Source organism: Saccostrea echinata, unplaced genomic scaffold (assembly GCF_033153115.1).
Source record: "Saccostrea echinata isolate AGI-Se365-2 ecotype Australia unplaced genomic scaffold, CSIRO_AGI_Sech_v1 ptg000029l, whole genome shotgun sequence".
NCBI lineage: Eukaryota > Metazoa > Mollusca > Bivalvia > Ostreida > Ostreidae > Saccostrea > Saccostrea echinata.
The window spans coordinates 15,231,289-15,248,763 of record NW_026889778.1 but is presented as its reverse complement, the minus strand read 5'-3'; the positions used below and the strand labels follow the sequence as shown (position 1 = coordinate 15,248,763).

Genomic DNA, 17,475 nt, shown 5'->3' with positions numbered 1-17,475 from the left:
TTATCATATTCAGAAACACATTAATATTTTAAATACTAGTAAATCTAATGCAACATTAAGAATTTTTTTATACTTCATGTGCACCGAGTATGGTCCTACGGTGCACGGTTTTATCAAGGAATATGCCAGTACTTCTTCCAAATAAAAGTATTAAATAGCTAAGGTTGGGGTAAAACATTAATATTTATTTTTGATTTACTATTACGTCGTCGTTTGAAAAGTTTCAAGGAATTTGCTTAATTTTTTGCATTTTTTTCGAGATTTTGAATGGTAAATTGGTACACACAACACACGAAAAATTGCGACGTCTGATGACATTACGGCGCACCGAAGAACAGTTCAGTTATACGATGATTTATTAATGACGCTTTAAGAGACTTTGAATAGCAGAAGATAACAAAATATAAAAGTATCACAAATACGTTGGAATACAAGTGGAATGAGCATTTTGTTCAGCGGAAGCTTTTTGATCGATTTTCCCTGTTGATCAGAACATACAGACCACCAGCTATTTTCAATAACGAAAGACGCTATCATTGCAGACCGTCGAAAAAACTGCCTATTGAGTCCAGTGATAGTGAGAGTACCTTCAATAACTTACAAATTAAAGTTTTCATAAGGTCCCATATGTATGCGAGACTGGTCCCTCGACTGTTTATGGAGAAATAAAGGCGAATTCGAGTATAAACATCAGTAACATATCCAGAATTTAAGTAGGGTTTTTCCAACTTTTTTAAGCAAAGACGAAATGTGACGTTGCTTCAGACATTTTGACGTTTCCATCCGTGAGCCGAAAGCGATACCACACACAATTTACTTATTTTAACATATAACTCTTTGAAATTTGCTACGTATATATGTATGAATGAAAAATGTACAAAGGTGTAGGGAATTTTTTTAAAGCAGTGATGATTATTTTTCTTAGCAATTATACGGTGAACATTATGCATATGCCAAAGTCATTGTTAAATGCATGAATAAAATTTGAAAATTATTATACAAGAATTCCCCTCCTGGCGTTTAAGATCCGATTAGACAGCGACAGCGATTTATCACAGTCACCATAATTATTTATAAGATATACTTATTCAATCAGAAGTTTCTCCATAGATATAATTTTTTTGACTTAAAGAATAAGACTATTAGTAAAGAATTCGTAATTAGCTCACAAAGAAATCTCCTGCAGTTCAAAAAGGTAGTAAATATAAGCAGGATTTTAATTTTTACAATAAACATCAATATGCCAATACCTTCAACTAAATTCATTCTCACAATACACATGTAATTAAATACAATAATACAAAAAATTCCCTTTCTAGGTTTCAAAATTTTCCGAGATGTTGGTGTGTTAAAACTCTCAGGGTAACAGACAAACTGACGAACAGTATAGCATATATTGAGGGTAGGTACAAAATGCAAAATACATGGACTTCCATGAACATTACTGAAACAAACAAGCAACACCCCCCCCCCCCACTCCGAAAACAAAAGAAACAAAACAAAAGAAACAAACAAACAGAAAAAAAGGTTTAAAGGTTTGTTTGCAAGTTCATTCCTTTTTTGTGTTCATATATTTTTGTAAGTTCTGATTTTCTTTGTTTTTGTACTTTTCTTTCCCTTTTTGGTTTCATTTTTAAGACATCAGGAAGTCTTACAACATTTTCAAACAGTCTTGTCAGTGGTCAATACTACTGAAATAATTTTTCTGTTGATCTTTGTTTTTCGTACCAAATTTGTCTTTTTATCCGATACTCATTATGCAACTGTAATCGAAGATTCGGGGGCATATAGTTTTTGCCCTGAACGTCCGTCTGTTTGTCTGTCTCTCTGTCTGTCTGTCTGTCCGCAAGAACTTTAACCTTACTTATAACTTTTGATTGGTTGGAGCTATGGCTTTCATATTTCACATGTGTATTCCCTGTGAAAAGACCTTTCTTTGGGTACCATAAAATTTGACCTTTTGACCTTGACCTTGGGGTTTTACCCACTTTTGCTAAATTTTCTCAGACTTTGTGTATACCTTGGGACAAGACATTCCTTTAGATATAAAAAACTTTGATCTTTTGACCTTGACCTTGGAGTTTGAGCTACTTTTGCAAAACTTTAACCTTGGCCATTACTTCTGAATAGTTGTTGCTAGGGCTTTCATATCTTTTGAACTGTTGGTGCTAGGGCTTTCATATTTCATATGTGTATTTTTTGTGAGAAGGCCTTTCCTTGGGCATCATTAATTTTGACCATTTGAACTTGACCTTGATGTTTGACTTACTTTTGAAAAACTTTAACCTTTTCTATATCTATTCAATGGTTGCTGCTAGGGTTTTTATATTTCACAGGGATATTCCTCGGGGCAAGGCCTAACTTTGGGTATCAACATATTTGATTTGCATTTGAGAAAGTTTAACCTTTGTTATGAGTTGCTATACGAGGGCATCAGTGTTTCACAAACACATCTTGTTTCGTCTTTTAAATCAATGAGAGCAATGGCTAACTTGTAACTTTGACATATTTTCAAAATGTCCTTTTAATTTTCAGTCCACATTCGTTGCATTTATATTTCATACAAACATGTATTTCATCTTTGAATTCGTTTAAACCTTTTGGGTAGATTGTCGTGTAACACATTTGACACTTCGTGCAAAACCCGGAAAATATTACATTTAATTGTAAAACATTCTTATCAAATGAATATAATCATGATATTTCTTGGCAAATGAATATGTCAATAGAAAAGAACAAATATACAATGACTATATATGTAAAATACGAATTTTGCATATATGTAATTTGCATTTCAATCTGAAATCATGAAAAAAATGTATTAAAGCATAAATAAATATACATGTATGTTCTAAATCTAAAAGATTAAGGTCGTAGTATTACAAACCTACACATTTTATCAAAATATTTAGAAATTGAAATTGTTAATATGCCTACAATGTTATTCAAATTACCAAATGATTTAGCTGAAGTCTGCTTGTCGATCGTTATGCATAATTCTATCTGAGACTAACATTTAAGCAATGTATTACAGATGGTATATGTATAAGAATTTGTTGTTAATAAATCTTTAATGCTAGCATATGTTAATTCATGAAATTGTCATTGTGCTTATATTTACTGATGACATTTTATCCAACATTAATCATACAATTTTGAAAAGCACAGAATGTACTATCAATCAGTTGAATATGGAGATAACGAACAGTATTCATTCAAACAATACAAATCAGGAGCAGATCAAACACGGGCTTCAAAAACATTAGAGGTGGGATCAGGTGCAGTAGAGGAGTGAGCATCCCCTGTCGACCGGTCACACCCGATCGTGAAAAATAGAAAAAATCTGTAGACAATTAGGTTGTAAATAATGGCTTAACAATTAAGTATAAAAAACGTCAGTCAGCAATTGACAAACATGTAATGATAGATTGCACATGTATTTGCTGACAAGGTCATTGTATCGACTTGTTTATATTCTTGTTTTATCGATTTGTTTCTCGAGAGCTTCCCTCGTTTTAGAAATTGTTCTTACGAAGAGCATGCTCTTGCGTATCGAATCAACTGAGAGACATTAATCCCATATGCAGGTGATAAGCTTATATTGCTACATAAATAAGGGAAGTTGACGATTAAAAAGTTGAAATCATGTTTATCATAAAGCTTGGTTGTTAGGTTACCATTTACGGTTTTTTCCAGTAAAATATCCATATAATATGAAACAGATGTGTCAGACTCTGTGGTATCTTTTTTTTTTTTTCAGGCTCACTGGGATATATTGTGTCTACATATGAATGGAAGTTATATACTATTACTAATTGATAATATGTCATCTATATATGTAGATGTGAAGCTAAAGGCCAAAGCAAGTTTCTTTTTTTCTTCTTCTCATGTACAGTCCCTGAAACGTTCTACTTTCCCACTTGAACGGTGAGCGAACGCTGAACGAACGGTGAACGAACGCTGAGCGAACGGTGAGTGAACGATGTGTGAACGCTGAACGCAACTTGGTGAACGATGTGTGAACGGTGAACGGTGAGCGAACGCAGAACGCGAACGGAGCGCAAACGCGAACGCAAAGTGAACGGTGAACGAACGGTGAACGCAAGATGAACGATATATTCGGAATGCCTCTGATCTTTTCCTTGCATTGAAACTATTTTATTGTATTATAATGTCAGGTGCCCAAAAAAAAAAAAAAAATAAATAAATAAGTAAACCAATAAATGAATGAATAAATAAGTCAATAAAATAAATTCTCCAAAATTGTCCTAAGAGAGACGATTCATGCACATTAAGTTTTTAATCACACGATTTTTAACGCATTAAAACATTGCAATTGTTGCCGAACGCTGAAGTATAAAAGATATTTTTTTAGTTGGAAAATAAAAATGTTTATTCTTATTTGATAACAAATCAGAGAAAACTTCTGACTTATAGAATGGATTAAAGCGATTGTAACATCCATTCATATATTTATCTCCGTGTCAAGGCGATTTCATGTAAAGTAATAAAAAAAATTAATTACAAAGGTCAGTGGACGTTTTGCATTTATACGCTCGTATTTTAAATGTTTAATACAATAATATATTATGTGTCATTTCTATTTTTCATGATGATTTATTGAGCAGACTTCTACATGTATCTGTAGATGGCCGTGATTATACTCAGACAAGATAATACAAAGATACATATTCATATTATTTGTTATAAATTCAATTTTCAGAACTTGATATTTAAGTAATATGCTGTTATAATTTTTATCAAACAGACAAATGAGAGAGAGAGAGAGATTCCGTTTCAGCCCCCCCTTTCCTTTCAGGCTTCACTAAATGTTTGCACCTATATCAAACAATAACTCTGATATTTTTTTCTAAATATATTAGACAGTGAAAGTAACTTTTTTTTAATCAACAAATCATATCCATCTGTTTGACAGTATTACTCGTTTTTATTTTCCTGCTTCAAGTTCACACGAAGTCCACGTGCTTGTCCTGTCAATCAAAATCATTCGACACTGTGCAGGTGTGAAAGTTTCGTCACATCGAAGACGAAGTGCGAGTATTTCCAACAAGTTATAACATTTATTTTTATCATTTCTAGATTTGACAGCAACATTTGAATAATTAGTGAATAAAATATATTGGGCATTAACACTTGAATTTGAAACATACTCTGCCAATTTCAAATACCACCGCCGACACGTGTACATTTTGAACTACTTTTGTTTTGTGACTTTTTTAGATGCATGTTTGTTTTGAGACTGAAATTTTTGTTCTAAAAAAGACCTTAACTTTTTTTTAACAGGTTAATTAAGATTTTCTGGAAATACAGTACTGACTAAGTAACCGATTTAGGGGAAAAGGGGGGGGGGTATTAATTATATCGAATAGCAAACATATAAAGTTACGGTGAAGAAAGATTTTTTTCTCTATAACTATAGACTTTACATACATGTATTATAGTAGCGAATATTCTGTAGTGCATTACATTTTAAATAAATATTTCCTTTAAACACACTATCAATTTAATTCGCTCCAAAGATAATAAATTAGCAGGATATCCGCAGTACTATGTATAACTCTCAGAACTAGTTCTATCATACTTTCTGTTGTAATTGAATTAAAAAAAAAACGCATTAGAAATAAATATTTTCGTAATTTTGCTGCGTAATTATTTGACTTGGATAATTATATCTCCATTAACGATTTGTCGTCTTTAACAAAACATCAAAATGTTGCAGTGCTTGAAGTATTTGCACATTGGCCTTAGTTAAATTTAATATTTCAGCATCGTTCTACATAGGTACAGGATGTGCTTATAACAACATTTTTTTTCCAGAGTAATTTAATAAATAACCTAATAGCTAAGTTAGAATAATAAAAATATATATCTTAGATTTTTCCCCCATGAAATAATGATTCTTCAAACACGATATGTTAGTATTAAATTAAAAAATCCCTTACTCCTTACCTACAAAAAGATAAGTCCTTTCACTTGGGAGTTCCGAATGGCAATGACAACTGAACGATAGGTGAACGCTGAACGCAAAGTGAACGGAACGAAGAGCGAACGCTGAACGCTTTGTGAACGGTGAACGCGAGCGCACGGTGAACGGTGAACGCAAAACTGTGAACGGAGAGCGAACGGTGAACGCACGGTGAACGCACGCTGAACGAACGGTGAACGAACGGTGAGCGAACGGAAAAATGGGAAAGTAGAACGTTTCAGGGACTGTACATGTATAAGATTTTGAATAAATTCCGCTACACATTAACACTAAACTATGTCTGCTAATTTAAAAAATCTTGATGTGTTTAATCCATGGTCCTAACTTTGGTTAATCAAAATCTATTATTTTTCTGGTACAGCACTGGGAGACAAATTATGTGTCGGAATTGACAGGATTTCGGGTTGCACAGTCTAAGTAATATGGAAAATAGTAAGATGGGAATGAAAATAAAGGTTGGAATTCACAGTGCAACTGATCAGACAGGTGTCGGATTAGACAGTTTTCACTGCATTAAGAACACGTTATGATTTCATTTTTTTTTTCAAACAAAACCAATTTTTTATTTCTTAAAAACTTTGTGGTTTAAAGATTTTTAGAGACATAAATAATCAGAATACATCTGATCAAAGATACTTGATGGGGCATGCAATACATCCTTGGTCCATTTCTTGTATTGGAATCTGAACTCAGAATAAAAAGCGTATCCCAGGTACCGCAGTTTTGTTCTGGTACATGCTAATGGCTTCAATATTACCAAAAGATTTTAAATCGTTAAAAATTCTCCAAATATTGTCAAATTTTAAAACATTTTGAAATACCTCTGTGCGGTTTTTGATATTTTTTTCTTGAAAATTTAAGAAGAAATGAGATTTTTTTTTTTTTTTTTGCAAATGTCTTCAAGTTACGAAACATACATTAATGTTGCACAGGGTACGTTGAATAGTAATTCATAACTAACTATCAAACTCTTTTATAATTAATAATTAGTAGTGAGTTGAAGCCTCCCGATCGTTTCATTGTGAGAAACGCTAAAGTAACATTTAAATGACGTTGTTTAATGTCTGCGGAGTGCTCCGAGTGAACAGACATATGCAAGTACCAAAATTCACCGATATTAATCTCATGATGCTATCAATAAAAGATTAGGCTTCTCTATTTTTTGTTCTTGATAAAATTGTGGCGATGATTGCTTTCTTCCCTAAAGTTAAAGAAAAAGTCTCAAGAATTTCCGAACAGAGGACCAGTGATAAGGTATATAAATTTACGAGTTTCATTTGTATTGAAAAAAGCAGTTGGCAGATATCTTTGATGTTAAAAAAAGTCTGGTCTTGCATTTGTTGTGGAATGGTTATATAAAGTGTTGAAAAGTTGTACATTTTGGTGCTATCAATTTTGGTTAACTTTTGTGATTTAAAATTTTCTAAAATTTACTTGGAGCTTATAGTATCCACATCTGATTAACACCACCTCTCGAACATGTTGTACAGTTCTCCTGAAGTTTCTCCTTCTGCTGTTAATATTTTGGTGAGGGTTAAAAAAAGATTCTAAAACATTTACTAGAACCCGCTATGTATTATTATGTAGTTAAGGAATCCAGTATAGGTATGGTTAATCAAATTCAGTTTGATTTGATATGATTGTTGGGAATAGTGAAAAAAATTTAAACTGAAATATGATTTTGAAGCATTTTTTTTTAAAGTGAACCATGAGTATTAGTTGGATTACCACTAGCAGAATTAAATCCAAGTTCCTCTAAAGTACAATTTTAATAATTAGCCTCACCAACAAAAATAATATTGTTACCTGTTTTGTCAGCTGGGACGAGTACATAATCATGTAATCTACCTTATCAGTGAAGAGCAGTATCTGAGGAAATGTGGAATATTGCATCCAAACATAAATATTAACATTTATGTTTGATAACATTTAAGAATGGTAAATAACAGATATGCAGTTTTTCTTAACATATATGTAGTTAAAATATGATATAGATACAGTATATTTTTATATTAAATCATATCATAATAGATATTTCAAATTTATCTTGTTTATCTCCGGAATCTTGATAAGGAAATAGAGAATTTGGTTCTATTTGGTTCTATTAATTAGTTTTTTCCTTAAACATATGAACTCCTGACATTCACCTTTTTTGACGTTGGAGATTGCTCCGGGTGTTAGGAAACGATAATAGTAAAAATTCTGAATACTAACTTTGTAATTTATCAACAAAATACACTTTATTCATCCGGAATATCTTATAAAGATACGTTTATTTCTTTAACATATAAGAAAAGATAAGGAACATAGTTTAAGGAATTTTGGGACAACCCTCGTATATCTCAGGAATACATGTTTGTATTGTATAATTGCAGGGCTACATTTTATAGTGGATGTTTTTTAGTCTTACTTTGTTGTCTGTGCATGTGGGATTAAATTCTTTGGACATTTAAGATTTCTGTTCACATATTTTTTTTTAAACGTAAATATTCAACTTTACCAATTTTTTTACTGCACAGATGGTACATTTTGATATTCATATTAATTTCTGTTACCGACATTTAATCTCACTATAAAAGTATGATATAGCACACATTAATTTATATTAAAAATCATTTGTAGCATGGTTTAAAAGAAAGATTAAAACTTGATTGAAACGGATATTTTTTTCCCGGGTGAAATTTACATTGAAAAAATATCAACTCGCATTTTTTTTGCGAGTAACAAAATTTCGAACTCGCAATTTGGATATTCTAACTCCCATCTTGCGAGTTCTATATAGTGAATTTCGAACCCTGTATATATATATATATATATATATATATATATATATATATATATATATATATATATATATATATATATATATAATTTTATATATATATATATATATATATATATATATATATATATATATATATATATATATATATATATATATATATATATATATATATATATATAAAGCGCAAAGAAATTCACTTTTACAAGGATACCCACTTCCGCCCCAGTCCGGGGTTGAACTCTCGACCTAGGGAATCTGTCTCCTAGCAGTACAGGAACAGTGCGCTAGACCGCTCGGCTATCTAGGCAAGTCAAAAAACTTGCTTTCGATGCCGATGGAATTCTAGCGGTGCTGCCCTTCACTACACGGTCATTGAAAATGAAAGTGAGATACAGTTATTTGGACAATAGTTTTATTAGAGGATCGTTACCAATACACGTTGTAATGAATTTAATTTTTATTTATAAAGCACATTTTACAACAACTCTTAAACTAACATAACTGCCCTAAATGAAGAAATATTAATATAGAAAGCACAAAGAAATTCACTTTTACAAAGATACACACGGTATCCCTGTAAAAGTGAATTTCTTTGTGCTTTCTACATTAATATTTCTTCATTTAGGGCAGTTATATTAGTTTAAGAGTTGTTGTAAAATGTGCTTTATATATATATATATATATATATATATATATATATATATATATATATATATATATATATATATATATATATATATATATATATATATATATATATATATATGTATGTATGTATGTGTGTGTGTGTGTGTGTGTGTGTGTGTGTGTATGTATGTATGTATGTTTGTATGAACAAAGTCTCCTGGATTTGGGTAAATTAAACAGTTCGTTAAATTTTCAATACGTTAGTCAAACTTAAGAATATACATGTACCATATTTAAAAGATTTAAAAGCAAATAAGATATTTGCTAAAACGCGAATATTGTATTAAATATTATGCCTTCTATCTTTCATCCCAGAGGTATATAACTTATGAGTACAAAACACCCTAATGTAAGAATCATTCATTTCATTCAAATTCTATTTATTGAGATTTCTTTGATGAATCACAAACGTCCCCATACAGCAACCTCTGCCGGGTCTAGAATATTTTCTGATCCCTCGACGATCTGTATTTGTACATATCGACCATATGTTTTTGATGGGCACCATACAGAGAACCTTTGTCCAGCTTTTGTTGGTCCCATAAAATGACCACAAAAATGCATGTAGTATACGTTTTTCCCCACTTTAACGTCAACGTCATGAAGTCGGCCATCTATATAATCATAATTAAAATAATTTTTAAAATATTTGGCATCCTTCAGATACAATACGTTGATGAATTTATAAATCTAAGTCAGTGTCCTTTGGTTTATCAGTTTAGATACAAATACAATGTTAAAGACATGACGTGTTTAAATTACAAACCAAATACAATTTATATTGTAGTAGAAAAGATTTTTTAAAATGAAAATCATAATAAGAATCTTTTTAAAAATACATATTCTTGAAAAATAGGTATGAGCAGTCCTTTGTTTTCATTTTTTTTAAATTGGCGTACATCTAATCAAATACAGTCTTTTTAGATTACTATTGAGCAATTCTGTTATAAAATAGATAATACAAATCTGATGTAACAATATGTTATTGCATTAAACATGCTGATTTTCATGTAAAAACTACTAAGGATGGCGCAAAAAAATAACGTAGCTAATTTTTTTTTTTTTTTTTTTTTAAAGATTAATGATTGGGAGCTACAAATTCACTCCTTAGGCAGACTTGTGATGTAGCTACAAAATAGTAACAGAGAACAATTCTAAATATCTATCATCCTGTAATCTTTCATCCTGGCCAACCAGTGTAAAAAGGTTTTGTGTCTTAAAAGGGAATATTACCAAGCAATATGCATCACTTCTTCGAAAAAAATGGGTGAGAGAGGGTAAAATGGTTGCATTAAAATGATGATTAGACAGATAAAAACGCTAACGATTGTTGTGTAATATACAATATCATATTAAAATAAACCATAAAAAATGTTTTGCAATGTGCAGTTACCTTTTTGGGATAGTCAACATTGCATTGTTTTATTAGAACTTCGTAAAATCTTCCTCGGTATATTAAATTTCTTAAAAAAAAAATAAAAATAAAGTGTTATCAAAACAAATTCATTAAAGAAGAGTTTAATATATAAACTGATGAATACTAACCACAGCAGCTCTTTCTAGCGAAGATTTCTATTTGGTGTATTTCGTAGATTCTCCCAAGATCAATTCGAAGCCAAGGTGATCTTTCTTTTTCAGTATGGGAAAAGTCAGAAAGGAGACCATTGACAGCTTTAGATGCTGGAAACTTTGGATGACTCGAACTTTGAATTGCATGCTTTCCATACGCCACATTTCTAAAGTGGTCATGAAATGCAACAACTTTAATTTCAGCGACGCAAACCAGAACTAAAATGAGCAACATGGAGCGTGCCATTCTTGCATTAAATGGGAGTAGTTGAAAATGAGTCGTTCTACTGTTCAAAATGATCTTGGATATAGACTTATAATACAATAAAACGCCAGATATATATACATAATAAAAAGCAACTTGTGACTAAGTCACAGATGTTATATGGGCGGGCAATTTTTAGCATGGTATTTGGAGGTTTAAAAGAAATTTGCTTCTGCTACCCTGAAGTTGATTAAAGAATTCGATTTCGGTAATATGATGTCATAATTTTTTTTTTTTTTTATTTCTTGAATTCTTCACTTAAAAAATGCCTATCTGATGAAAGTTATTATGTATTAATTCATATGTTTCCTTTATAAAATATTTTTTTAAATAATTCTACTGTAGACAAAAAACAAGAAGATTTTTAAACTTTTTTAATGAAATCAACCTGTCTTTTAAGAAAAAGAAATCTCAAATTCACACCTCAGCAGTCTCCCAGAGAGTGAAATTGATTGATTGATTGTTGTTTTACGTCCCTTTCGAGAATTTTTCACTCATATATAGACGTCACCATATACCGGTGAAGGGCTACAAATTTAGACCTTTACTCGGCACTTAGGGCCATTGAGCAGTGAGGGATCTTTATCGTGCCAACGCCTACTCTGACACGGGGCCTCGGTTTTTAAGGTCTCATCCGAAAGAACCTGGAACTTTCACTTCAAAGTGCCGAGCGCATGGCGAAGGAACAGTTGCTACCCATTTTTTATTGACTTAGGTCAGTCGCGGCCGAGATTCGAACTCACGACCTCCCGATCACGAAGCGAGCGCTCTACCGACTGAGCTACCGTGAACGGTCCAGAGAGTGAGAACAATAGGGCCTGTTAATATCAGTAAATGTCGGCAATTGTCAAAATTTCTTATTAGGGAAAAGGGTTAGTAATTGTCTCAGTTTATCAGCACCGATTTAGCACTTTCTAAGTTTATCAGCACCGGTGTTGGCAGTATTAAGATAAGTTATTTTTTAAGTTTTGCAGTAAAGACAGTTCAATGTCAGCAGTTGTCTAAGTTTGTAGGTAACAGATGGGAATTTCAGTACATTTCTGGTTTAGTAGTGTTGTCAAGAGTCACTGTGAGAGGACTCTGAGTTACTGACGTATAAATTGATGTGTCACGTCATATCACATTAAATTTCCTTTGTGTTAAGTTATCCTTGGTTTGTAATCCGTTTCATCATATCAAAGTTTTTTTTAATGATCGAAGTGCTGAAAAGCTTTTTTTATCGTAAGAATGTAAGAAGTTCTATTATTATTTTTAGTCCCCTACCGGAGGGGACTATAGGTTTCCTCTGTGTCTGTCCATCCGTCTGTCTGTCGAGCTGTCCCTCTGTCTGTATGTCAGTCTGTCCCACTTCGTTTTCCGCACTTTTTTTCCTAAACGCTTGCAGATGTTGAGCTGATTTTTGGTATGTGAGTGTATATTAATGAGTTTTGCCTTTCATTCCGCTTCATTGACATTTTACGGAATTACGACCTTTTTAATATTTAAGGGTTTTTCACAATTGTTTTCTAAACACTTGCAGATATTGAGCTGATTTTTGGTATGAGACTTAACCTGGATTAGTTATAGATTTAGTTTGCATTTCGTTCCGCTTCTACAATGTATGATTTTTGAAAGAAAAAAATATGGCATTTTCAATTTTTAACGGGAATCAGATTACACTTGCCGGTAGGGGACTAGTATTGCATGCATGAAGAGAAGACTTCAAATTCACCGTGGGATTATTTTCTAAGTCTCTCAAAATATTCATTTCACTTTCTTATTTCCCAATTTAATTTTAAATTGTTTTATCTAAACTTTGAATCATTCTCGTGATACTCGTGTACATAGTATATAATTCATTTTTTTTTAAGAACAACACTAACATGAAAAAAAAATATTCGATGCTGTAACTTGCCAAAGCAAATGTTCATTTTATAATCTGTAGTTCCACAAATGTTGAAAATTTGAAATAAAGATGAGTACATTTTTCGAAATAAACATTAAAATTAAAAAAAATTGTAAATAGTGTTTTAGCAGCCATTCATTACCATTGAAATTACAGACCCTGAAACGTGCTACTACCCCAAAAAAGCGTGAGACTTTCGTGCGCTTTTCGTTTCGTGCAAACCGTGTAGCGTTTCGTGTAAACCGTGCAGCGTTTCGTCCAAACCGTGTAGCGTTTCGTGTAAAACCGTGCAGCGTTTCGTGTAAGCTCCAAAGCGTTTCGTGCAAACCGTGTAGCGAGCGTGCGAGAAGCGTGTGAGAAACGTACGACTTTTGTGTAAGAACCGTGTGAGAAACGTGCGACTTTCGTGCAAGAATCGTGTGAGAAACGTGTAGGATTCATTCGGAAGTCCTTTTATTCTAACTATGACTATTGTTGGATCAACATGTCATTATGTGTTGTTTGAAGCTAATATTATTCGGATATATCATACCGGAGGTATTTTAAGAGTGAAACAAAATAAAATTATTCGGTAATGTATTACATATTTGTTTGATTTTCTTTATTTATTTATTAGATAAAGATGGACAGAAAATGTGTTAAAAGAAATTAATTATTTGCACATCAATTTGAAGGTAATTGATTCAATACATTTTTTTAAAGGGAGCAATACTAAATATTTTTTTTTAAAAGAAAATTCACTAGGAATCCGGTCTTGTCCTCTTCATTCATTCATTTGAATATCTTCACCACTGTACATGGGACATAGAGATTACAAGAACATATCGGTGATTAATACAAAATAATAGATAGATACATGTATGGCAGGCGTGAAAAATAAAATGCAAAATTTAGTGCGTTGCTTTAAATGTGAAGCATAGGAATTCTAGGCCGGGGAGCACAGTTAATTGATTTTCTTTATAAACGAACATATTTTTCTTATATTACAAGATTGTGATACAACTAATTTTGCAAACGATGAGTCATTTATTGTCTTTTTATGCATAAAATCGGTTGATTAATAAAAGTCAGATAAATGAATTATAATTCACATGCATCGGCAAATACAAGGTTAAATATTTCGGGGGGGGGGGGGGATCAAATGAGAACACAAACTGAGTTTTTGTTGTAAACAAGTGTTTTATTGATAATTTTCTTTTGTAAGAAAATTATTGCTTTTTTGATGGGGTGCGCCCGATTCACCCTCAAAAAATATATTCTTTACACTTGCAACACTCTTCTTACGACTGTGATCAAGGTCATTTACAACAGCGATCACGGACTCGCGTGCAGGGACTGAAAACTTGTTCTGCTATTATCTCGTGTCAATCATAGCTAAGATGACACCCGAAAATAACGATCGTTTAATTAAACGGTAATAAACGTTGATTTTATTTCTTAAATTTATCCGATTGTCTGTAAACAGTGAATTATTTTGCCAGTGTATTCGTGAATAAAATAATACAAAGAAACTAGATGAGATCTCGTTGCGAGCAACGAGTAGGTCTTCCGTCCGAATTTTTGATAAGATGAGATATGATTTTGACTATGATCTTTGTTAAAAGATAATAATATATAGACTTCCTTAATTAGATTTCATTCTTTTGATTTATGTAACATTATCAAAGAGCTATAGATGACAGGCTTCTGGCCCCTAAGAGCCCCTAATTTGAGGGGTCAGCCCCTTTCTCTTGATATCAATTGAAAGGTCTTCTGATTTTGAAGACTTTTTGTTCAAGAAAAAATCAGAAATTTCCTTTCCTTGTGGAGATATGCTGATTGAAAATATTTAGGGGCCACCCCTCCCAAGTCCTTAATGGGGTCGTTTCACAAAAACTGAAAGGGTGCATATTGTTTAGAACATTATTCTGACCATCTTTTGTTCAGTATTTGCTTATCAAAATATTCCCCTTTTTCGAGATATAAAGCGTCAAAGATTTAGCATTCTGGCCCCTTTTGGCCCCTTATTACGTAACATATGATCAAAATTTTAAAACATATAGTTGCAAATCGTTGAGATGAACATTTTTGCTTCAGTAATTTATAATAAAATATTGATCGTTCAAGAGTTATACATAAAAGACTTTTGGCCCCTCTGAACCCCTAATTTAAGGGATCAGCCCTTTTTTCTTGATATCAAATGAAAGATCTTGTGATTTTAAAGACTTTTTGTTCAACAACTATTCAGAAATCTATTTTCGTTTTCGAGATATGCTGAATTGAAATATTTAGGGGCCAGCCCTTCAAGTCCTTAATGGGGCCGTTTTGCAAAAATTGAAAGGTTGCATATCGTTTAGAACATTATTCTGAACATCTTTTGTTCAATATTGCTTTTCAAAATATTCCCCCTTTTTGAGATATAAAGCGTCAAAGATTTAGCATTCTGGCCCCTTTTGGCCCCTTATTACGTAACATATGATCAAAATTTTAAAACATATAGTTGCAAATCGATAAGATGAACATTTTTGCTTCAGTAATTGATTACAAAAGATTGATCATTCAAGAGTTATATGTAAAAGACTTTTGGCCCCTCTGAGCCCCTAATTTAAGGGGTCAGCCCTTTTTTCTTGATATCAAATGAAAGATCTTGTGATTTTGAAGACTTTTTCTTCAACAACTATTCAGAAATCTATTTTCGTTTTCGAGATATGCTGAATTGAAATATTTAGGGGCCAACCCTTCAAGTCCTTAATGGGTCCGTTTTGCAAAAATTGAAAGGTTGCATATCGTTTAGAACATTATTCTGAACATCTTTTGTTCAATATTGCTTTTCAAAATATTCCCCCTTTTTGAGATATAAAGCATCAAAGATTTAGCATTCTGGCCCCTTTTGGCCCCTTATTACGTAACATATGATCAAAATTTTAAAACATATAGTTGTAAATCGATAAGATGAATATTTTTGCTTCAGTAATTTATTATAAAAGATTGATCATTCAAGAGTTATATTTAAAAGACTTTTGGCCCCTCTGAGCCCCTAATTTGAGGGATCAGCCCTTTTTTCTTGATATCAAATGAAAGGTCTTATCATTTTACACATCTTTTGTACTACATGTTTCAACAAAATATTTACAGGTAAAAAGATATAAAAGAAAACGTGTCAAATTTTGCGAGATGTTTGTGAGCCTATTTTTCGAGCCCAGGCGAGCTTCAACGCCATTTGAGCTGGAAAGATATAGATGCCCAATTGCACATCTACAATCTTTCCTCTATCTTCACTGAAAATCTTAACTCAATAGCTTTAGTCGTTTAGGAGGAGTTTCCAGGACAAGCCGACCCTCTGAAAATCAGAAAATCGTCAATATCTCACGACCGGAAGTGACGTCATCAAAAAACAAAGAAAACTATCAAGATCAATTGAATATCTTTTACATCTGAAAGTTTGGTATAAATCGGTCCAGCCGTTTCTGAGAAATCGCGTGCACAAAATCGGTTGGAAGAAAAATAATAATAATAATAATAATAACTAGATGAGATCTCGTTGCGAGCAACGAGTAGGTCTTCCGTCCGATTTTTCGATAAGATGAGATATGATTTTGACTATGAACTTTGTTAAAAGATAATAATATATAGACTTCTCTAATTAGATTTCATTCTTTTGATTTTTATAACATTATCAGAGCTATAGATGACAGGCTTCTGGCCCCTCTGAGCCCCTAGTTTGAGGGGTCAGCCCCTTTTTCTTGATATCAAATAAAAGGTCTTGTGATTTTGAAGACTTTTTGTTTAACAACTATTCAGAGATTTCCTTTCGTTGTGGAGATATGTTGAATGGAAATATTTAGGGGCCACCCCTCCAAATCCTTAATGGGGCCGTTTGACAAAGATAGAAAGAGTGTATATTGTAAAGAACATTATTCTGACCATCTTTTGTTCAGTATTGCTTATCAAAATATTCTCCCTTTTCGAGATATAAAGCGTCAAAGATTTAGTATTCTGGCCCCTTTTGACCCTTTATTACGTAACATATGATCAGAATCTTATCACATATTGTTGTAAATCGTTAAGATAAACAACTTTGCTTCAGTAATGTATTGCAAATTACTGATCGTTAAAGAGTTAAAAATGAAAGACTTTTGGCCCCTCTGAGCCCCTAATTTGAAGGGTCAGCTCCTTTTTCTTGATATCAAATGAAAGGTCTTGTGATTTTGAAGACTTTTTGTTCAACAACTATTCAGAGATTTCTTTTCGTTATGGAGATATGCTGAATGGAAATATTTAGGGGCCACCCCTCGAAG

The 17,475-nt window shown here is 32.4% G+C and overlaps 1 protein-coding gene across 1 annotated transcript; it reads right to left on the bottom strand.

The window, feature by feature from the left end:
* Positions 1-9,881: 9,881 nt before the first annotated feature.
* LOC133195015 (fucolectin-7-like) lies at positions 9,882-11,339 on the bottom strand. Its single transcript, XM_061330902.1, has 2 exons — positions 11,025-11,339; positions 9,882-10,093 (listed from the first exon to the last, which is right to left on the bottom strand). The coding sequence occupies exons 1-2, from the start codon at positions 11,293-11,295 to the stop codon at positions 9,882-9,884; spliced, it is 483 nt and encodes a 160-aa protein (XP_061186886.1). The 5' UTR covers positions 11,296-11,339.
* Positions 11,340-17,475: the final 6,136 nt, after the last annotated feature.